Source organism: Hemiscyllium ocellatum, chromosome 29 (assembly GCF_020745735.1).
Source record: "Hemiscyllium ocellatum isolate sHemOce1 chromosome 29, sHemOce1.pat.X.cur, whole genome shotgun sequence".
NCBI classification, from domain to species: domain Eukaryota; kingdom Metazoa; phylum Chordata; class Chondrichthyes; order Orectolobiformes; family Hemiscylliidae; genus Hemiscyllium; species Hemiscyllium ocellatum.
The window spans coordinates 21,565,364-21,590,246 of record NC_083429.1 but is presented as its reverse complement, the minus strand read 5'-3'; the positions used below and the strand labels follow the sequence as shown (position 1 = coordinate 21,590,246).

The 24,883-nt window shown below is 43.6% G+C and overlaps 1 protein-coding gene across 2 annotated transcripts in view; it reads right to left on the bottom strand.

Annotated features, from left to right (window-relative positions):
• Positions 1-23,833, bottom strand: part of srpra (SRP receptor subunit alpha) — a 77,290-nt gene extending 53,457 nt beyond the window's left edge. For both annotated transcript variants that reach the window (XM_060846700.1, XM_060846701.1), the window contains exon 1: positions 23,650-23,833. In XM_060846700.1, the coding sequence (XP_060702683.1) occupies positions 23,650-23,766 (117 nt within the window). In that variant the 5' untranslated portion in view covers positions 23,767-23,833. The remainder of the gene's footprint in view (positions 1-23,649) is intronic.
• Positions 23,834-24,883: the final 1,050 nt, after the last annotated feature.

The following is a 24,883-nucleotide window of genomic DNA, read 5'->3' as shown; positions in this document are numbered from 1 at the left end:
GGTGGCTGCAATGGTTTGGGAAGTATTTTTTCCAAACTCTTCTAATTTTCTTGGAGGGTTTGAACATTATTAGTTATATTTTGTAAAGGTTTTCAAACCAAAACAAAATAATCCAAGAAATTAACTAATGTACTGCAGCAAATCTGTCACATGGTTTGCTGTCACACTTAAGGTTCCTCAGCAATTTGAAGTCAGCAGTTTGATTTTGAAAAACAATTATTATGAATCTCCTCCCTTGCTTCCCAGAGAATCCTAGGATAAATGCCATCAGGCCCAGGGGACTTATCTATTTTCACCATTTCCAGAATTTCCAACACCGCTTCCCTACATACCTCAAAGCCATCCATTCTAATTAATTGTGACTCAGTATTCACATCGGCAACAATGTCCTGTTCCTGAGTGAATACTGACGAAAAGTATTCATTCAGTGTCTCTCCAATCTCTTCAGCCTCCACGCACAACTTCCCACTACTATCCGTGATTGGACCTATTCCTACCCTAGTCATTCTTTTATTCCTGACATACCTATAGAAAGCCTTTGGATTTTCCCTAATCCTATCAACCAAGGACTTTTCATGTCCCCTCCTTGCTGCTCTTAGCTCTCTCTTTAGATCCTTCCTGGCTACCTTATAACTCTCAATCGCCCCAATTGAACTTCCACGCCTCATCTTTACATAGGCCGCCCCCTTCCCTTTCACAAGGGATTCCAATTCATTATTAAACCACGGCTCCCTCACATGACCCTTTCCTCCCTGCCTGACAGGTACATACTTATCAAGGACACTCAATAGCTGCTCCTTGAACAAGCTCCACATATCAATTGTGTCCTTCCGTTGAAGCCTACTTTTCCAAGCCACGCATCCTAAGTCATGCCTCACCGCATCATAATTTCCCTGCCCCCAGCTATAACTCTTGCCCTGCAGTGCACACTTATCCCTGTCCATCACTAGACTAAAAATCACCAAATTGTGGTCACTGTCCCCAAAGTGCTCAATGTTTTAAATTTTTTAATTGTACCTTCTTCCTCTACTTCTTCTGGCGGCTCCTTCCACAAATGCACCACCCTCTGTGTGCAAAAGTACCCCCTCACCTCATCTATTACTCTTTCCCCGTCACCTTAACCTATGCCCTCTCGTTCTGAACTCCATCACCCGAGAAAAATAACCTTGACTATCCACCTTATCTATGTCCCTCATGATATTATAAACCTCTGCAAGATCACCCTCAAACTCCAACACTCCAAGGAAAAATACACCAACCTACTCAGCCTCTCTCTATAACTCAAACCCTCAAGTCCTGGCAACATCCTTGTAAAGCTTTTCTGCACCTTCAAGATTAACAACTTCTTTACCATAAAAGGGCAACCAGAATTGTGCGCAGATTGTAAAAGTGTCCTCACTGATGTCCTGTACAGCTGCAACACGACATAGCAACTCCTGTATTCAATATTCTGATCAATAAAGGCAAGCATGCCAAACACTTTCTTCACCACCCTGACAACCTGAGACTCCATTTGGAAGGTACTGTGTACCAGCACCCCTACAACTCCTTGTTCAGCAACATTCGCCAGTGCTCCAAAATTAACTGTACAAGTTCTGCCCTGGTTTGCCCTACTAGAATGCAATACCTCACATTTATCTCAATTAAACTCCACTTGCCATTTCTTGGCCCATTATCCCACCTGATCAAGGTCGTGTTGTACTCTGAGGTAACTTTGTTCACTGTCCACTACACTGTCTGTTACACATTTATTTTGAAGTCATCCGCAAACTCACAAACCATGCCTTCAATATTCACATCCAAATCACTTATAAAAATGACAAAAAGCAGCAGAGCCAGAACTGATCCTTGTGGCACACTGATACTCTCAGTTCTCCAGTCCCAAAAGAAACCCTCTAACATCACCCTGTCTCATACCTTCAAGCCAATTTTGTAAGCGACTTGAGCTTCTTCAGTTGCCATTGCATTCATCCAGGCACATTCTAACAATTCCTGACTTGCGCCTTTTTGATAGTGGACAGGCTTTGGAGAGTCAGGAAGTGAGTTACTCACTGCAATAGTCTTAACCCCTCACCTGCCCTTGTAGCCAATGATTACGAGGCAGGTCTAGCTGAGTTTCTGGTCAATAGTCACTCCAAGGATGTTGATAGGAGGGGATCCCAGTGATGGTAACACCATTGAATATCAAGGGGCTTTGGTTAAATTTTCTCTTATTGGAGATAGTCATTGCTTGGCATTTCTGTGATGCAAATGTTAGTTGCACTTGTCAGCCCAAGCTGGATATTGTCCAAATCTTGTTACATTTAAACATAGACTGCCTTCTGTATCTGAGGAGTCATGAATGGTGCTGAATATTGTGCAATCACTGGCGAACATCCAAGTCTCCGAACTTATGATTTTCAGGGGGTGGCGGGTGAGAATGGTGTGAGCGAGATGGTCATTGATGTAGCAGTTGAAGATGGTTGAACCTAGGACACTATCTTGAGGACCTCCTGCACAGATGACCTGCAGCTGAGGTCACTCACCTCCAAAGCCATAACCATCTTTCCATGTGACAGGTATGACTCTAACCAGAGAGTTTGGCCCCAGTACCCATTTATTCCAGTATTGCTAAGGCTCCTTGATTACACCCTCAGTTGAATGCATCCTTGATATCAAGAATGGTCACTCTTAGCTCACCTCTGGAATTCAACTCTTTTGTCCACATTTGAACTCAGGCTGTGATCAGGTCAAGAACTGAGTTGTCCTGGTGGAATCTGAACTGGACATCTCTGAGCAGGTTATTGCTTAATAGCACTGTTGACGACACTTTCCATTACTTCACTGATAATTGAGAGTAGACTGATGAGGGTGTAATTGGATTTGTCGTGCATTTTATGCAACAGGACATATCTGGTCAATTTTCAACACTGTCGGGTAGACATCAGTAATGTAAACGTACTGGAAGAGCTGAGGAGCAGCAAGTTCTGGAATGTTGTAAGGGCCCATAGCCTTTGCACTATTCAGTGCTTCCAATCATTTCTTAATATCACACGGAGTGATGCGGATAGCTTGAAGACTGGTATCTGAGGTGTGAGGGATCAGGAGCAGAGGCCAAGATGGATCAACCATTGGTACTTCTGGTTGAAAATTGCTGTGAATGCTTCAGCCTTATTGTTTGCACTGTTGTGTTGGGCTCTTTCATCATTGAGGATGGAGATATTTGTGAAGCTTCCTCCTCCAGTGAGTTGCTTAATTGTCCACCACCATTCACAACTGTACGTAGTAGAACTGCAGACTTTAGATCAGATCTGTTGGTTCTGGGACCGCATAGATCTGTTTACTGTTTTGCATGCAAGTAATCCCGTTGCAAGTTCCACCAGGTTGACGCTTCATTTTAAATTATGCCTGGTGCAGCTCCTGGCATGTCTTCTGCACTCCCAATTGAATCAGAGTTGATCCCTGGCAGGGTCATAAGGTTACAGATTGTGCTGCAGTACAATTCTACTACTGTTGACAGCCTAGTCTTGGGTTGCTAGATCTTTTAAGTCTTTCCCATTTAGCACAGTGATGATGCCACACAGCATGATGGAGGGCATTCCCAATGAGCAAGGGGGATTTTATTAAATGGACAGATTGACGATGGAAGATTGAGCAAAAAAATTAAGAGGTGATCAAGATCATAATCTAGACAAAGAAAAAGAAGTAGCTCCCTCTGTGAAAGATATCGAGAACTAGATGACAAAGATTTAAAGGGATTGACAAAAGAATCAATGTAAGGAAAAGATTAGGCAATGATTAATTAAGGCTTGGAATGCAGCAACAGAGTATGGAGTCAGATGTAAGGTGCTGTGAAGATCAAATTATTTTGGATTGTGGCATAAAATGGGAAAAGGATACTGTTTTAAAACAAGAACCAAATAATGAAAGATGAAATTGAAATTTTAAAACAAGTATTGGAATTCATTAAGAATTATATTTACATTGTTGCCTTATTTAGACAGAGGCACGGAGCGAGAGGGAAAGGGAGAGAGGGGGAGACAGACAGATATACAGAGCGGGACCGACCACCCCAGCACCCAGCTTGAAGGACCACCTCTGGAACCCAACTGGACCGACCGCCCTCGGTACCCAGCGGGACCGACCGCCCCCGGCACCCAGCTGGACCGAGAGGGACCGACTATCCCCGGCGCCGAGCGGGACCGACCGCCCCTGGCACCCAGCAGAACCAACCGACCGCCACCGGCGCCCAGCGGGACCGACCGCCACCGGCACCCAGTGGGACCGACCGCCACCGGCACCAAGCGGGACCGAGAGGGACCAACTATCCCCGGCGCCCAGCGGGACCGACCGCCACCAGCACCCAGTGGGACCGACCGACCGCCACCGGCGCCCAGCGGGACCGACCGCCACCGGCACCCAGTGGGACCGACCGCCACCGGCACCAAGCGGGACCGAGAGGAACCAACTATCCCCGGCGCCCAGCGGGACCGACCGCCACCGGCACCCAGTGGGACCGACCGCCCTCGGCACCCAGCGGGACCGAGAGGGACCGACCGCCACCGGCGCCCAGCAGGACCGACCGCCACCGGCGCCCAGCGGGACCGACGGGGACCGACTATCCCCGGCGCCCAGTGGGACCGACCGCCACCGGCGCCCAGCGGAACCAACCGACCGCCACCGGCGCCCAGTGGGACCGACCGCCACCGGCGCCCAGCGGGAACGAGAGGGACCGACTATCCCCGGCGCCCAGCGGGACCGACCGTCACCGGCACTCAACGGGACCAACCGACCGCGCAGAACCAACCGACCGCCACCGGCGCCCAGAGGGACCGACCGCCCCCGGCGCAGAGCGGGACCGAGAGGGACCGACTATCCCCAGTGCCCAGCGGGACCGACCGTCACCGGCGTTCAACGGGACCAACCGACCTCCACCGGCTCCCAGCAGAACCAACCAACCGCCACCGGCGCCCAGAGGGACCGACTATCCCCAGCACCCAGCGGGACCGACCGCCCCTGGCACCCAGCGGGACCAAGAGAGACAGAGACACTGAGCGAGAGAGACAGAGTTGATGAGAGATATAGAGGAGAACAAGCAGAGTGACTGTATGCACATGAGACAGTTTGTTTGTTTTGAACAGGGTACAGCCGGGGGTAAGGGGGTGGTGTCATATGGAGAAGAGATGCTGAAGACTTAGTGGCAGGGATAGCCTGTTGATTGATTTTTCAATCATGACCAGTTATGCAGGTCAGGAGTCATCTGCAAATCAACCCTATTGGCTCCCACACAGGAGGATGTACTGTGTGTGGACAATTTAGTTGGGAAATATTCCAAAGTTGAAACAAGTAGCACTTCTCTTTCCTTAAAAAGAAGTAATAAGAGGTAAGACAGCTAGCTACTTTCATTCATGATTAGCCATCAAGCTGTTGGCTCTTACTAGTGACCAAGCAACTAACCATAGTGTCAACTGTTGTGTGTGCAGCTAAGATTGAAAGGACTTGGAAAGGAAAAGGGTGGTCAGAAGGACTTGGAAGGAGCACAAAGATACCTCATTGATGCCTGTGGACTGGTTAAATTAAACAGTGTTTCCCTAATTTTTTTTTGTCTATGAGTATCAGTTGACAGATGCGTCTAAGTGTTTCAGAAGGAATAGAGGTTTAAGTTGAAAATTCATACTTTGTTTGCCTGTACTTAGAATCGATTTGTTTGCAAACAAGTAAGAATTTCTTAAATACAAAACTTGGCCAATGTTTTGTGACGATGCTGTCATTTTAAAAAGTTATTTTGTCTTGTTTTGTTGTGGAGAGAGATTGGAAGCAAGAGGCACCGAACTGGCTAGTTGAAGATGACTTCAGTAAACAACTTCAGAGGCCGTTAGTTTTTTTTTAAAGTTGGAACAATGGAAACAGCCTGAATGGGTGTGGCCAGCTCTCACATTTCCAGAGGCGCAGGTTTTGATTTTTTCTAGTAGTGTGAGAAGCTGTTTGGGATCTCCAAAGAGTTGGAAGCTTCAGTGAATGTTTCTTGGCTGCCACACTCTCTGAATTTTCTCTTGATGTTTCTTCTTGGAGAACTATATGTAAGAATCTGCATCTCAATTTGCCTTTTTGCCAAGGAATGTGTTTATGGGATAGTATTAGGTTGGATCAGTTAATTAGTAACAGGTATTATATCTAATATTAGGTTAAATTTTCCTATTGTTGTTACTCTAATTTTTTTTTGTTTACATCTTAATTATAGTGTTTAAATAAATTGTGTTTTGCTTAACATCAAATAGTTTGACCAATGCGCATCACATTTGGAACATGCACTTCACATCTACCTTTAAAATATAAAAAAAAATTAGGGTTCAGGCCACCTTCTTAAAATATTTTGAGGGGGCCTGGTCTGACCCACAACAGTTTTTTGACAGATAGGAAAATTGGGGACTTTGAGTAATTTGATTAAATCATTAACTTTTGTGATGATCCCAGGAGTCGTAGGGCTTGAGTATTAATGTTTTCACAAGTGGATCAGGATTTCAATATAGAAATGGATAAATAGCTGTCCTAAAAATAGGCGGGAAGGCAAGTGGTGAGCATGACAAAATTAATCAGGGATATCAACAGGTTAAATGAATGGCTCAATATTTGACAGAGGGAATATAATGAGGGAAAATGTCAGCTTATGCAATTTAGCAGAATAATAAAGAAGCCGAATATTATTTAACTTGGATTTTTTTAAAAAATCACAGAAAGCTACAGAACAGAGGGATTTGGGTGTCCTAAATCACAAAATGTTGACATAAAAGTTCAGACAGTAGGGAAGGCAAAATAAACATTGCCATTATTACAAACTGGAATGGAGAATAAAAATAGCAAACTTTTGCCTGTAAGTATATAAGGCACTATATAAGGCACACATACAATACAATGAACAGTTTTCGTCCCCTTATCTCAAGGAACATATGCTGACATTAGAGATAGTTCAGAATAGATTCATTAGGTCAAAGCATATGGACGGATTTTCTTACAAGGAGAAGTTGAGACTGTATTCATACGAGATTAGGTGAATGAGGGGAGACTTTATTAAAAAAATAGAAGAGTCTTAAGGGTATATGCTGAGGTGTTATTTCCACTTGTGGGAGAGTCTAGGACCAGAAGGCAAAACCTCAGCATAAGCAACCGCCCATTTAGGATAGAGGTGAGAAAGAATGCCTTACCGCAGAGGGATGTTGAGGCTCATTAAGTATATCCAAGACCGACTACTTCAACAGCTACACACCTAGTTGTATCAAGTTACACTGAAGGAGTATCATGACCCCATGGAGTGCATTGGTCCAACTGGACTGTCCACCACCATCTTCTCAAGGGGAGGCAACTGGAGGTAGGCAATAATGCCAGATTTGCCAGTGACACTCTACATTCGGAGAATGAACTCTCACAAAAAAAATTCTTAAATCTGTAAACCCTTGAATCACAAAGATTCATTTTGCTCTCGTCTTGCTCTTCGTTAACCATGAAGGCCTTTGGCTCTTTACCCGACTTCCTCAAATGAAATAAAAAACAGCCAGAGGTGGAAAATGTGATCAGTACAGTCAGATCTTCATTCACTGACAGGAAACTATGGGCTACATGCTTCATTCTGGGCTATAAACAAGAATGAGTCTAGAAAGACAATTGCCTTTCACTGCTGAGTTCTGGTATCTATTAGCATAGAAGCAGAAAGCTCATTTCAGAAACATCAGATGAGATGCCTGCAGCTGTTTTAAAGTTAAGAGGAGCACTGTTGTTCAAACTGTGATAAAGATGATAACCTTGACCAATTCGCCACATTCCAGCAGCTTATGTTCAATTAATTTGCCCCAGTGCCCCTTCTCTGCCTGGAAGAACGAACCACATGACTGACTTTACCATTTCATGTGAATTGGTAACAACAGGCCATTTGCTTACTGTCTCCTTCAACTCAACCTCTCAGCTAATCCTTCTATTCCTCTCTGCCTCATGTACCGACCTAATTTCTTCTTAAATGTATCCATGTGTTCCAACTACTTTTTATCATTGTCAAGGTAAAACATTTGTACTGAATTCACTATATTACATTAGTAGTCCTGAGTTTTGGGCTTACTCAGAAACGAAAGCATTTTCCCTACATTTTAATCCTCAATTTTTCAAACCTTCCTGAAGCTCCATTTCAGGGTCATGTGCACATAATCATGGCTAGTGTCATAATAATGAAGAGGTAAATTCTCTCATGCAAAGAAATTGGTAGCTCCAGGTCAGCCATCTAGCCATAAAGTTCCCTTTAGATACTCCTTAAAATATCTCTCAAGCTTTCTCATCACATTCTGGTTCAATGCTAATTTACATCTTATTTTTCACCTGCACCATGCTATGCAAGCCGAATTATCCTGGTCAGCATTCATCCCTCAATAGACAATATCTACGCAGACTATCTAGCCCTTTGCTGACTACTGCTTGTAATACCTTACTGTGTGCAAACTGGTTACTATGTTTTAAGATATCATGAAAACAGGAATATAATTGATATGTGTATTCACATGGTGGCACAGTGGTTAACACTGCTGCCTCACAGTGCCAGGGACCGGAGTTTGATTCTTACTTCTGACAACAGTCCATGTGCAGTTTCCACATTCTCTCCATCGGGTGCTCCAATTTCCTCCCACAATCCAAACATGTGCAGGCTAGGTGAATTTGCTGGGCTTATTTGCCCAATAGTGTCCAGGGATGTGTAGACTAGGTGAATTAGCCATGTAAATGTGGATTGCCGGGATAGGGGTAGTAGGTCTGAGAATGTGTAAAGGTATAAGCAGGTAGGGAAAGAGTTAAGTTCTGAGTTTTGTGAAAAAGAGGTTCAGCTGAGCATGACTCAGATTAGATAAGACCATACAGTTAGCAATGGGGTGCTGGAGGCAAGGGTAATCAGTTAACAAGGTGGAAAAGCATTCATTATGCAGAGCCATTTAACAATATTGGAAGCATTCAGTATGTAAGGTCAGTTTAATAAGGTAAGAAGTATTCATTTTGTGAAGCCAGTTAAGGTGAAGACCATTCATTGTGTTACACCAGAGTCATGGAGGGAGTGGTCTTTTCGGAATGCTGATAGGCGAGGGGAGAGAAATATATCCCTGGTGGTGGGGTCCGTTTGGAGGCAGCGGAAATGACATTTAAATGGTAAAAACGCCATCCCATATTCCCAATTCCTTCGTCTCCGCTGCATCTGTTCCCAGGAGAACCAGTTCCAATACCGAACAACCCAGATGGCATCTTTCTTCAAAGACCGCAATTTCCCCCCAGATGTGGTCGACGATGCTCTCCACCGCATCTCCTCCACTTCCCGCTCCTCCGCCCTGGAGCCATGCCCCTCCAATCGCCACCAGGACAGAACCCCACTTGTCCTCACCTACCCACCAACCTACATATACATCGTATCATCCGTCATCATTTCCGCCACCTCCAAACGGACCCCACCACCAGGGATATATTTCCCTCCCCTCCCTATCAGCATTCCGAAATGACCACTCCCTCCATGACTCCCTCGCCAGGTCCACACCACCCACCAACCCAACCTCCACTCCCGGCACCTTCCCCTGCAACCGCATGAAATGCAAAACTTGCGCCCACACCTCCCCCCTTACTTCCCTCCAAGGCCCCAGGGGATCCTTCCATATCCGCCACAAATTCACCTCCGCACACATCATTTACTGCATCCGGTGCACCCGATGTGGCCTCCTCTATATTGGGGAGACAGGCCGCCTACTTGCGGAACATTTCAGAGAACGCCTCTGGGACACCCGGACCAACCAACCCAACCACCCCTTGGCTCAACACTTTAATTCCCCCTCCCACTCCACCAAGGACATGCAGGTCCTTGGACTCCATTGCCAGACCATAGCAACAGGACGGCTGGAGGAAGAGCGCCTCCTCTTCCGCCTAGGAACCCTCCAACCACAAGGGATGAAGTCAGATTTCTCCAATTTTCTCATTTCCCCTCCCCCCACCTTGTCTCAGTCCCAACCCTCAAACTCAGCACCACCTTCCTAACCTGCAATCTTCTTCCTGACCTCTCTGCCCCCAACCCCACTACGGCCTATCACCCTCACCTTAACCTCCTTCCACCTATCGTATTTCCAACGCCCCTCCCCCAAGTCCCTCCTCCCTACCTTTTATCTTAGCCTGCTGGGCACACTCTCCTCCTTCCTGGAGAAGGGCTCTTGGCCGAAACGTCGATTCTCCTGCTCCTTGGATGCTGACTGACCTGCTGCGCTTTTCCAGCAACACATTTTCAGCTCTGATCTCCAGCATCTGCAGTCCTCACTTTCTCCTTCAAGGTACATTATGCCATGCTGTGAGTTTTTGATGTTTAAAAATGTTGGTTTGTTCGGAAAATCCTTTTATGTAACTGTTTTGCCTTGTTTTAATCAGAATCTCAATCCAATATGTTTTGTGGGCTTTGTAATAGGGAAGATTTTGTTTTTACATCAGAATTGTACAACAATATGTCCTTTTTAAAATGATCTAACTTGTAACCTTAAAACAAATTGATTGAGTGTCTTAAGTTCCTGATTTGCCTGAAATTCTACAATGCCTGATTAAAAAAAATAAGTCAGTGGTCTTGTTTTAGCCAGATAACGTTATATGTATTATAATATCTTGCTGCTGTGTTTTTAAATGGACTGCCCACAGAACGATGAGTGCATTTTGAGTTTGATGTTTTGTTGAGATTTTAGAGAACATCAGAACTTGAGGCTGAGCTATTTAAACTGTTAATTATTGTGAAGACTTCATTGGCATCCTTCATATTGCAAATTCAAAGAAAGTTGATCTCTACTAAAGTTGCCATTGTAATCCAACTTTTTTTTGGGAAGTTTCATTTCAAGAACTTTTTTTAGTATATTCTGCATTTGGTTTCCGTGAATATTTGAGATTTAAATCTGAACTGAAACTGCCCCTTCAATTGCTAAAGCACAGGAAGCCTTTAGTTGTTTTCTTGTTGTTCCCAACTTTTGAAATACCTGACAGCTTTCACATTAGCCAGAGATTAATTTGTTAAAGAAAAATAATTTTTGAATAACCTGAATGGGATCCCTTAAGGGTTTGATTTTAGGACCATTAAGTGTTGTTTATTTAGGCAGTAAAATTTTGAAGTTAATGGATTGTATCAAACTTGATAATGTCATAAATAATGAACAGGGTGACAGACTTCAAGACAACAGAGAATGTTGAAATAGGCAGACACAATTTTATGTAGATTAGATTAGATTTACAGTGTGGAAACAGGCCCTTCGGCCCAACAAGTCCACACCGACCCGCCGAAGCGAAACCCACCCATACCCTTACATTTACCCCTTACCTAACACTACGGGCAATTTAGCATGGCCAATTCACCTGACCCGCACATCTTTCGACTGTGGGAGGAAACCGGAGCACCCGGAGGAAACCCACGCAGACACGGGGAGAACGTGCAAACTCCACACAGTCAGTCGCCTGAGTCGGGAATTGAACCCGGGTCTCAGGTGCTGTGAGGCAGCAGTGCTAACCACTGTGCCACCGTGCCAAAATGTGTGACTGTCTTTATACTGATAACCACCTTGGCAAAGAAGGAATGAGAGAGGAAATGCAAAGATACTTCCAGCAGCTAACATCGTATCTACAGTTTCTTCATTCACAGGTAAAGCACGCCTTTGGACCACCACCCGCCCCTCCACAACCTGATCCAATGGATTCAATCAGCTCCCTGGTCACGAGCACGAAAAAAGTGAAGAAGCTAACAACGGTAAAGAGGAGGTCGGTATGCTTTTTGTCAGTGACTTTCCTATGGACATTAAACCATTTCTTGTCTTTCGATCATTTAAGGGATATAAATGTTCACTGATCATTTGTTACATGTAACAGCAAAACAGGAGCAGAAGCAGCAAAGAATGCTACATTCATCTAGCCTGCAACTGCACTACACATTCAGATGCATTGGTATCCTCCATCTCAAGCATCTCCAGAAGGATGGAAGTCTCTTCAATTTTGTGAAGCATTTAACTGCCCTTATCCAGAAAATCAGATACTCTGCGGAGTGATGCACAAGGACAGACTGAATTTTATTTTCAGGTTGTATTTTACTGATGGAAAGTTTGGAGAACTGGCTCATTTCCACTCAACTTGGAGAGGATGGAATGGTCACTTAGGACTGTGAATTTAAGAACTTTACTGGTGATTTTGTTTCCACATGGGAGGATTCTTCAAATTCTACTTACTGTAACAGACTAGTAATTTTTGTTGTTATCATTATTGAATGCTGTATGTCAATGACTTGCTTGGATACTGGCTGTCAGAGTCTTATGAAAGCTGGTAATGCCAGTAAATTATAAAAGGAGGGAATGAGAATGTGTATATGGTATAAGCAGGTAGGGAAAGAGTTTCTTGTGAGTTTCGTGAAACAAGAGAGTCAGCTAAGATCAGATCAGATAAGATAAGAACTTACAGTTAACAATGGGGTGCTGGAGGCAAGGGTAACAGGTTAACAAGATGAAAAAGCACTCATTATAGAGCCATTTAACGATATTGGAAGCATTTAGCATGTACGGTCAGTTTAACAAGGTGAGAGGTATTCATTATGTGAAGCCAGTTAAGGTGAAGAACATTCATTGTGTAACATGAGATGGCTTCATCTATGCTACTGACACTCGCTGATTGTAAAGGTCACCCAATCAATATGTATGTTGCCTTATCTGGATGCTCCTCCCTGTAAGTTGACTATAAAGTTCAGTAAGAAACTGCCCATCTAGAAAAGACTGAGAACTCATTTCCCTGCACACATGGGTGATCGTTCTCTCTCCCTCCAGGGAGGAGAATGAAGAAGAAGGTAAAACTATACGGTGTCTCTAAGCGTTTTGATTTGATTTGGTGGGGGGGGGGGGGGGGGGGGGAGAGAGAGAGAGAGAGAGAGAGAGAGAGGAGGAGGAGGAGGAATCGGGATAACAGGTCTGGGTGGGTAGCTCTTCAGAGGGTCAGTGCAGACCCAATGGGCTGAATGGCCTTGATCTGCACTGTAAGCATTTTATGATTTACCAATAAGTCAAGAACTAAAGGAACCAAGCCATTAAACAGCAGCTGCTGCTGGAACAGAACTTCAAAAACAAACATTTTTTTCATGAATGTTTTTGTATTTGTAGAAGGGCTTGTAATGTCCCATGTGTGAAGTAAAACAGGAGATAAATAAATACATTAAAGCAAAAGCCCAAAAAGATAAAATCTCTGAGGTACCTGTAAAGAAAAACAAGCTGTAAAATTTTCTTCAGGGTTAGAAAACAAATTTGGCACAGAGGAGCCTTGGAAGTTGAATACACATTCACATCAGGGATGCTCAAAAAATCAAAATTAAAACGTGTTATCTTGGAAGGTTATGGGGCTGGAAGAAGAGGGGTGGGGCAATGCCATCAAGGGATTTATGCAGAGCACGCGGAAAAATAGGAGTCAAAGCAAACTCTCTCCATTCATGTTTACTCCTCCTTCAAGGAGCTGTATCATCTATACATGCTCTTCTTCCTTATGCCATTATTATTTGGAAAGAAGCATTATAACTTTAAATCCAAGGTTTGCAAGCCAATGTATGTCAGTGAACACAGGGTTGCTGCATAAATGAGACACGGTTTGTGTTAAGGTTCATGCAAGAGATGCCTCAAGCTTACATAAAAGTAGTGCATGGGAAGCTGAGCAGTAGAGCTTTCCAATAAACAAGTCCAGTCAGTAACAAAAGCCTGATGAGAGTTTCAGGAATAGATTAACTGAGTTGGACAGTGTCATGGAAATAGGTTATCTTAATTACGACATTGATACATGCTTGGTTGTCATCTTGTAGCCACTTATGACACTATAGTCTGGTACAGCCTCAAATGATTGTCAGGAAATTGGACAGAATCAGTGATTAGGGGATTGAGTTTGCAATAGGGACCAAACTGCCACTAGTTTGGCTATCCATTATATGGAATAATCAGTGTTGAATGTCAGTCAACCATCCTGGCAATTCAGACACTGTAAATGAGTTGAGGGAAGTGGAGAATTTGTAGAGCTGGGTGTTGACAACATATATATGAAAAGTAGCCCCATACTTTCAGATGTCAGAAAAGAGGTAGCAGATTCACAACTGTTACCAAGCAAGTTATGGCCATTGTTCCAATGAGCATCTTACCTGATGCCATTTTTCTGCCTTTTCCCTGGAACCCTGCACATTGTACTTTTTCATTGAAACATCTACCTTGCTTTTGAGTATCATCGTAATGTTAAAAGATTAAATGGGAGCATCTCTCTGGACATTAATGTAATATTAAAGGGTTAAATTACACTAGTTGAACATCCTGGAAGTGGGTGGGGACGACATTCATACAGGAATGTGGATGACTCCCACTCCATTAATGCAGTCATTTGCTACTACTCCCCCATTATCAAATTAAACTTTCAGAAATGCTTTCACAGCCATCCCCCGAAGCTAGGGCATATCACATCTACATTGTCTTCGGGAATCACCGAGTCAGGAAATCGCTTGCATAATGATTACCCAGGATTAGGGCATTTACATTATCTCAGAGGAGGATCTCATCCTACCATTGTACCTCGGTTAACATTTGACTGTTAGGGAATAGCTGGGGGTTTGTCTTCAATGGCAGGTGACGGTGAGGGAGAGGCCAGAGTACATGTAAGCATTACCAACTGACCTGTAAAAAGGGGATGTATTTTCTTTGTTTTGGGCCTCTTTGACTCGACTTTGCATGTCTGTGAGGAGGGTCAAAGGGGTCAACTAGGTTGTGTAGGTTTTAATAAACTTTAACTATTTGCAAAAGTTGGTGGGTGCGAATTGCATCTCGTGTATGAAACGTCAGTAAAAGAACTTAACATCTTAATTGAGCTTACCTACACCACACACTCAGGCAGTTCACTGCAGATCCTAATCACTTGCTGCACGGAAAAAAAATCTTTCCCTCATATCACCTATGCATCTTTCGGAAGTGGATTTAAATTCTATGTCATCTCGTTCTCAATCAGTTCATGAGGAAGAACATTTTCTCCCCACTTTTTCTATCGAGATCTCTCATGATTTTGATCACTTCAACCAGATCTCCTCTCAGCCTTTATCGCTCCAAATTCTGCCACCTTCTCCAATCTATCTTCATAATAACTGAAATTCCTCATCACTGGAACCATTCCCCTAAACCTCTTCTACACACTTTCCATCATATCTTTCTTAAGGTGCACTGTCCACAACTGGATGCAATACTCCTGCTGAAGTTGGACGATCATCTTCTAGATATTCAACATAAGTCTGACTTTTTACTCTCCACCTCATTAATAAAACCAGGGATACAGAATGATGTACTTACCGCTCTCAACTGGCACTGCCACATTTAATAGCTATGCATACACACAAAAAAAAGCCCTCTGTTCCTGCACTCCCTTTGGAGTAACAGCCTTCACTTTCTACTGTATCTGTACATTCTTCCTACCAAAACGATTACCTCTTACTTCTCCTGACTAAGGGAACATTTAGGATGCAGCGATCATAATATGGTAGAGTTCAGTCTGCAATTTGAAAGAGAAGACAATATCAGATGTAATGGTGTTATGTTAAATAAAGGTAACTACATGGGCATGATAGAGGAACTGACAAAAATCGGGCTAGAAACGGAACCTAATGGGGAAGACAGTAGAGCAACAATGGCAGGAGTTTCTGGGTATAATTGAGGACACAGTTCATCCCAAAGAAAAGAAAGATTGTGAGGGGCAGGGGGGGGAATTAGACAGTTATGGTTGACAAAGCAAGACAGGAAATGTATCAAAGAAAAAGAGGGAGCCTATAAAGTGGCCAAGAGTACTGAGATATCAGAAGACAGGGAAGACTACAAAATAAACAGAGGATGACAAAGAGAGAAATAAGAAAGGACAACATCAAATATGAAGGTAGGCTAACCAGTAATATTAGAAATGACAGTAAAAGTTTATTTTAATACATAAGAAACAAACGAGAGGCAAAAGCAGACACTGGGCCACTCCAAATTGATGCTGGAAGGCTAGCGATGGGAGATAAGGAAACAGCTGAAGAAAGTAATAAGTAATTTGCGTCAGTCTTCACAGTGGAAGACATCAGTGATATCCCAACAATTAAGGAGAGTCACGGGCAGAGTTGAGTATGGTAGCCATTACAAAAGAGAAAGTGTAGAAAAGCTAAAAGGTCCAAAAATTGATCAACCTCCTGGCCCTGATGGGCTACATCATAGAGTTCTGAGGATGTGGCTGAGGAAACAGTGGAGGCATGGGTTGTGATCTTTCAAAAGTCACTGGAGTCAGGAAATTCCCAGATGATTGGAAGATCGCTGTTGTAACCCCCTTATTAAAAGGAAGAATGAAGACAAAAGGTGAAAAATTATAGACAAATTAGCATTACTTTGGTTGTTGGTAAAATTCTAGAATCCGTTGTTAAGGATGAGATTTCTAAATTCTTTGAAGTACAGGGTCGGATTAGAACAAGTCAGCATGGATTTAGTATGGAGAGGTCGTGCCTGACAAACCTGTAGAATTCTTTGAAGAGGTAACAAGTATAACCCAGGGAAACCAGTGGATGTTATCTATCTACACTTCCAAAAAAGACTTCTGATAAGGTGTTTCATGAGAGGCTGCTGAGTAAGGTGAGAGCCCATGGTGTTCAAGGTGAGGTACTGGCATGGATTGAGGATTGGTTGTCTGACAGAAAGGTGAGAGTCGGGATAAAAGGTTCTTTTTCAGAATGGCAGCTGGTGACAAGTGGTGTTCCACAGGGTTCAGTGTTGGGGCCACAGCTGTTCACTTTATAAATTAATGATCTGGATGAAGGGACTGGGAGCATTCTGGCCAAGTTTGCCGATGATACCAAGTTAGGTGGACAGGCAGGCAGTGCTGAGGAAGTGGAGAGGCTGCAGAAAGATTTAGACAGTTCAGGAGAGTGGTCCAGGGAATGGCTGATGAAATTCAACAGGAAAAAAAGACCACAAGCATGAACTATTTTCTAAACAGTAAAAAAATTCATAAAGCCGAAGTATAAAGGGTAGTGCTAGTCCAGGATTCTTTAAAGGTTAAGCTTGCAGGTTCAGTCTGTGATTCAGAAAGAAAATGTAATGTTGTCATTTATATCAAGCAGGTTGAAATGTAAAAGCAGCAATGTGCTTCTGAGCTCTAGTTAGGTTCCATTTAGAATACTGTGTCCAACTTCAGGTGCCACACCTCAGAAAGGATATACTGGCACCGGAGCATGTCCAGTGGAGATTCACACAGATGATCCCTGGAATGGTAGGCCTAACATAAGATGAACAGCTCAGGATCCTGGGATTATATTCATTAGAGTTTAGAAGGTAAAGGGGATATCTAATAGAAACGTACAAGATAATACATGGCTTACAAAAGGTGGGAAGACCAGGACCCGTGGGCACAGCCTTACAATTAGGGGGAGTAAATTTAGAACAGAAATAAGGAAACATTTCTTCAGCCAGTGAGTGGTGGGCCAATGGAATTCATTGCCATGGAGTGCAGCGGAGGCCGGGCATTAAACGTCTTCAAGGCAGAGATTGATAAATTCTTGATCTCGCAAGGAATTAAGGGCTACGGGGAGAGTGCAGGTAAGTGGAGTTGAAATGCTCATCAGCCATGATTAAGTGGCAGAGTGGACTTGCTGGGCCGAATGGCCTTACTTCTATTCCTGTGTGTTATGGTCTTGTGGACCTCATCTGCCACCTGATGTGCTCACTGCACCAACATATACATCTTTGTATTATTGAGGTCCTAAACTATATTCCTCCATTTATAATACTTGTAAAGTCCTTTCAATTAGCAGATATTAAAAAATGTGCATTAAACTGCAATGTCTAGCTAATTAAAATACTATCAGCAAAAGCTATCAACCCTCCCACAACTGAAAGTGAGTGAAAAAACACTGGACCCAGGGAATTGCACCATTAAATGGTGCCTGAACAACATCTTTTTAAAAATTCATTCATAACTCATTGGCATTACTATTTAGGCTGGCGTTCATTGATGATCCTCAGTTACACAGACAGTTAGGTAAACAGATTGTTGTGGGTCTGGAGTCACATGTGGGCCAAACAAGCATAGCCAATTTCCTTCCCTAAATGGCAATACTAAACTAGATGGGTTTTTACAACAATTGGCAGCAGCTATCCAGTTGTCATTTTGCGAGGATTCTATTCCTAATTTCTAATAAATTAGAATTTCACCATGTGCCATGGTGGGATTTAAGCCCATATCCCATAAAATTACTCTGGGTTTTTATACTACTAATCCAGTGGCATTACCATTATGTCACTGCTTCCTCAACTATCCATTAGTCTTTCTCGTCATTCAGCTACTTTTGTATCCATGTTGTTACTATCCTTTTTTATTCTAACTTTGCTGAAAAAGGTTCTCAAGTGGTAGTGAATCAAATATCTTCTGTTACCACATCTAAAAGCTCAAGTTAATTGAATATTATTTTCCCAAATGAAATCCATTTTCGTTCTCTTTAGTTAATCCACATTGACGATGTGACTATTATTTTTTGCCCATAATTATTGTCCAAGTTTCTGAAAGCAAAGATGACTAGTCTAATTGCTGAGCTTATCTCTGCGTCATAGTTTGAACCACAGAATAGTTTGCAATTCTCCAGCCCTCTGACAGCACCTGAGTGACTGAAAAATGAATACCAGTAATTCTTCAATTCCCACCCTCACTTCCTTCAGCATCTTTGTAAAACTTGCCAACTTTATGTGCCAATAGCCTATCCAAAACATCAGCCTTACAAATTTTAAATTCCTCATGTCTGCGTTTCCTGCATTTTTACCAGGGCCTGGGTACCATCTTCCTCCCTGAAGGGCCAATGCAAATATAAATATTCGTTTAATACTTCAATCAAGACCTCTGCATTTATACGCTAATTCTTTTCTGGCTCCTAATCAGCTCAATTTCTTCTTCTGCTTCCCTTTTACTGATTGTGTCCACAGAAAACTTTGGGATTCCTTTTCCTGTTCACTGCAAGTTTCTTTCAATACTCCCTCTTGGCCCTTCTTATTTGCCTTTTCATCATCCTTCTGAACCTTCCATCTTCAGCCTGAGGGTTCTCAAGTGTAATTTCTAACTTACATGCCCTAAGCACATATTACCTTTTATCACAATATCTATCTAGTCATCCAGAGACCTCTGGATTTGTTTGCCTGATCTTCCCTTTGGGGGAAACATGCCTTAACTGTTTGTGAACCACCTATTCTTTGAGAGCAGACCATTGATCAACTACCATTTCTTCTGTCAATCTTTGATTCCAATTTATTTAACCCATCTCCTGACAGATGACAAATAGGTGTTAGCCAAGAACAAAAATAGGAGTAGAAGCCTTGACAGGTTCACTCCCTAGCGACAAAATTCTTTGGTTTGCAAAGATTGTATATTCTGGCCAATATTAATCCTTCAACCAACACTATAAACAACATAAAATTTAATTATTAAATTAATAACTGGCTATGCTTCTGCAAAATTGTGCTGTTTGAAAATTGATATCGTATTTTGATGACAAGGGACAAATTAATAGCAAATAAAAATAGAAATGGTGGAAAACCTCACCAGGTCTGGCAGTATCTGCGGAGAGACAGAGTTAACATTTTGGGTCAGTGACAGCTGACCTGAAATGTTAACTGATTTCTCTCCACAGAACTTGCCAGACCTGCTGAGTTTTTCCAGTAAGTTCTGTTTTTGTTTCAGAGTTCCAGCATGCACAACTATTTTGTGATTTTTTTTGCCAATTGTTAATAGAGTTGGCAACATAAATCAAGAACATGTACCAAAGCGATGACAGCCAACAAGCTGTTTGATTGCAGAGGCAATAAATCACCAGAGCAATTCAGATTGGCTTTCTGATTAATTTTCCAATCTTAAATATGAAACTAGTCAAGTCGTTCAGATGATGTTTTCTGCATTTTGAACTTCTCACTTTAAGATCCTTTTCTCCCACATTCCTTGAAACTCTCCTCAGAAAGAACCTCTTCTATAAATGCAAGGTGATCGCTAAGCTATTCAATAACAAGGAAAGCCGTAGCCAGTCCAATTCAGCTTACACTTCTCAGCAGAGATCACTGAAGCTGGTTTGATTTTTTGCCAATACAATGAAGACAATATTACATAATATCACTTCTACCTGAACTGGGGCAAGATAAACACCACAGTCTTGATTCTCTTATTCTATTCAACTGAAGAGAAAAAAAACCTGACAATTCTTGAAGGTCAACATAACAATTTCACAATCATCCCAATTTGATAGCTCATTTTATGCTTTATTTGTAGAAGCAACCCAGAACAGCAATTAGGACTTGTCATTCATTTTGTACTTCAATCATTCTAAATTCAGCTTTGGAATTTGACTAACAAGCAAGGGCTTGAACTCCCCAGTGTGATTCCAAAGCCTGTTACCAGTCTCTTTGCTTCACACAATGCCTAGAGATCATAAACTACACACAAAGCAAGGGGAAAATATCATGCAGGTATCCCCAGATCACAATATGCCACCTGGTGGATCATTCCTAGTTATGTTTGATACTGATGATGTATGCTGCGGAGAATGACGAACAAATGTTCATCCTTCTCCCCAAACGCAAAATGAAATACAGTAAATATTGTACAGAGATGTAAAAACAAGTTATATCCAAATGGGAAGATAAATTCTACAATGGCAAGATTGCAGCTACCACACTAATCAGGTTACTGTATTTAATGCTGAATTACAAATGCAGCTATGTCTGTATTTCTATACAAGGTCTCAATACAGTAATGTGGGCTATACACCTCCTACTCAATGAATAAACAGTCAAAATTTCTATTGTCCAACATAACAACACTCAAAATACAAAGTGATTTTAGATGCAATAATGAGGGAAACTGGGACAAATCAGAGATAAAAGCATATGTCTTTAAATCAACATTCCCAAACTGGATTGTCCTTAGTTAATATGAACAAGCATGAGAAGTCATTTTGATATTATAGTTATGCATTGCATAAACTCAGGAAATTTATAATCCATTTTTTAAAAATATCTAGTCCCAGCTGGGAACTCTGACAGCGCACTGCTTAAACATAAGACTGAAACTTTGCAAACTGCACACATTTGAAGTAAACTAGATTCATCAGGTAAGAGTAACAAGAAGATGGAGTACTGGGCTAATGGTCGGATACTTGGTAGTGTGGATGAGCAGAGGGATCTTGGTGTCCATGTACACAGATCTCTGAAAGTTGCCACCCAGGTAAATAGTGCTGTGAGGAAGGCATATGGTGTACTGGGCTTTATTGGTAGAGGAATTGAGTTCCGGAGTCCTGAGGTCATGTTGCAGTTGTATAAGACTCTGGTGCGGCCTCATCTGGAGTATTGTGTGCAGTTTTGATCGCCATACTATAGGAAGGATGTGGAGGCACTGGAACGGGTGCAGAGGAGGTTTACCAGGATGTTGCCTGGTATGGTAGGAAGATCATATGAGGAAAGGCTGAGGCACTTGGGGCTGTCATTGGAGAAAAGAAGGTTTAGGGGTGACTTGATAGAGGTGTACAAGATCATTAGGGGTTTAGATAGGGTTGACCATGAGAACCTTTTTCCACGTATGGAGTCAGCTATTACGAGGGGGCATAGCTTTAAATTAAGGGGTGGTAGGTATAGGACTGATGTTAGGGGTAGATTCTTTACTCAGCGAGGCGTGAGTTCATGGAATGCCCTGCCAGTAACAGTGGTGGACTCTCCCTCTTTATGGGCATTTAAAGGGGCATCGGATAGGCTTATGGAGGAAAGTGGGCTAGTGTAGGTTAGGTGGGCTTGGATCGGCGCAACATCGAGGGCCGAAGGGCCTGTACTGCGCTGTATCTTTCTATGTTCTATCACCTCATTTCCCAATGCATCATGCTGCCTATACTATTAATTTGGTTTTACATATGTTTGGTTCATAGTTATTTATTCAAACTAGGGCTATGAAAAGTTCATTTTGCTGATAGCTCGATCAGTAACACTCAACTCCATGTTACAAAATTTGCATCCTAATCCAAACATTTGAGTGCAAAAATCTAAGTTGACAACTGTCTACTTTCAAAGGTGAGCAGAAAATATTCTGATTTAAAAAAAAAGGGCAAGTTCATCATCCTAACTGGGCTGGTATTTAATTATTTCTGATGCTGCTGAAAATGTGTTGCTGGTTAAAGCACAGCTGGTTAGGCAGCATCCAAGGAATAGGAAATTCGACGTTTCGGGCATAAGCCCTTCATCAGGAATGAGGAGAGTGTGCCAAGCAGGCTAAGATAAAAGGTAGGGAGGAGGGACTTGGGGGAGGGGCGATGGAGATGTGATAGATGGAAGGAGGTCAAGGTGAGGGTGATAGGCCGGAGTGGGATGGGGGCGGAGAGGTCAGGAAGAAGATTGCAGGTTAGGAAGGCGGTGCTGAGTTGAGGGAACCGACTGAGACAAGGTGGGGGAAGGGGAAATGAGGAAACTGGAGAAATCTGAGTTCCTTCCTTGTGGTTGGAGGGTTCCCAGGCGGAAGATGAGGCGCTCCTCCTCCAGCCGTCGTGTTGTTATGGTCTGCCGGTGGAGGAGTCCAAGGACCTGCATGTCCTCGGTGGAGTGGGAGGGAGAGTTAAAGTGTTGAGCCACGGGGTGGTTGGGTTGGTTGGTTCGGGCGGCCCGGAGGTGTTCTCTGAAGCGTTCCGCAAGTAAGCGGCCCGTCTCCCCAATATAGAGGAGGCCACATCGGGTGCAGCGGATGCAATAGATGATGTGTGTGGAGGTACAGGTGAACTTGTGGCGGATATGGAAGGATCCCTTACTATTTAATTATTTGACCTACATCATGAAAACAAATGATGTGAGTACGATCACACCGATACTTACAGAACAATGCTCTGTAAAATGGGTGCTGCAAATGACAACAGCAGCCACACTTCCAAGAGTACACAATTTGATGCAGCATACTTTGAAAAGCTGAGTTTGTGAAACATGTTACTTCTTCGAGTCTTGCGTCAGCGAAAGATTAAGACTCAGTATGACCAACTATTGATTCAGTGAGATGGGCAATTACTACTCTCAATCGAGGAGGCAAGCAATTCCGTTATTCTCCGCTTTAGATCGTTCCCTAATCCAACGCTTTATTGACAACCTGTTCAGGGGTCTAGCGGCGACGTAAATGGTTCGCGGGAAAGGGGGCAATCAACCAGAGGCCGGAGTTTCCAACGACCCCCTCTCCCTCCCAGGCCATGGGTCGACCCCCTCTCCCTCCCAGGCCATGGGTCGACCCCCTCTCCCTCCCAGGCCATGGGTCGACCCCCTCTCCCTCCCAGGCCATGGGTCGACCCCCTCTCCCTCCCAGGCCATGGGTCGACCCCCTCTCCCTCCCAGGCCATGGGTCGACCCCCTCTCCCTCCCAGGCCATGGGTCGACCCCCTCTCCCTCCCAGGCCATGGGTCGACCCCCTCTCCCTCCCAGGCCATGGGTCGACCCCCTCTCCTCCCCACCGCCGCCTCCGCGATCGGGTCCTGAGTGTGCTCTGTCCCGGGTCCCGGGTCCCAAGCTCCCCATCCCCATCCCCCGGGGCCTCCCTCTCTCACTCCCCGGCCCTCCAGATCCCAGGGCCCCCCTCCCTCACCTGGAGGATGACGCTCCGAATGAGCGCATTGACGGTGCCGCTGAAGGGGCTGCTGACGCCCTGGAAGCACCAGAGCACGATGCCACCCTTACTGAGGATGGTGAAGAAGTCGAGCATGGCGCGAGCTACCTCAGAACCATCCAGAATAATCCGGGGGAGAGGGACACGTCAGGACCACGGCGCGTCACTTCCCGGAGGTCGCGTCACTTCCTGGAGACGGTCACCAGGCGCTGCAAGGAGGTGTTGACGTGAATGTTGGTCTTCAGTCCCCTGCGCGGCAGACTCGCACATTCCGCTGAAAAAAAATCCGCAATGTGATTTAAAACAATTGGTTCATCGTGTCCCCGATTTGAAAAGAAGAACCCCAAAGGTGGCGGGGTGATTGTAACAAAGTCAGCCAGGAGAACCTCATCGAATGAGTTCCCTGATTGGGAGTCATGATTTGGAGATGCTGGTGTTGGACTGGGGTGGATAAAGTTAAAAATCACACCACACCAGGTTATAGTCCATCAGGTTTAATTAGAAGCATTAGCTTTCGGAGCGCTGCTCCTTCATCAGGCTGTTGTAGGAGCAGCGCCCGAAAGCTAGTGTTTCCTATTAAACCTGTTGGACTATAACCTGGTGTTTGATTTTTAACTTGCCCGATTGGGGTTGTTAACCAGTGCAATCAGGGAGCCCTGGCTGACAGATGTAAAACAAGCATGCCAGAGGTTGTGTTAACCCTGAAAAAGCTTGAACAGAGTCCAGGATGTATAAATAGAGCATAACTTGGTGCTAGGATACTGGCTTTTGTGGAGTTATTTCCACGGCAACAAGAGAAAAGTACACTCCTGATGAAATTCACTTGTAAACGTGGTCTTTAAGATGAGGTAAGCATTTCTGGCATCACGCTTTTATTTGGGAAGCTTTTTTGGCTATAAGGAACCTAATTTGAGGCACCAGATACTAAAACCTTTCAAGAGTTGACAGATTTAGTCAAGGAAAATTGCAATGCCAAGCCTCCTAATTCTGAAATGCTATAATTTTTACTTGGCAATTTGAGAATACAAGAATCTGCATTGGAATTTTTGACCAGGTTAAGATCACTGGCAAAGGCAAAAATCACTGGGTGACTTTATTTTCACCCTGAGTGAGATGCCGTGAAACCATTTGATATGCCTTTTATTGATGTAATCATGCAAAAAACATTTACTAGCTGAAACCCAACTGGACTGCACAACTGACTTTATCAATT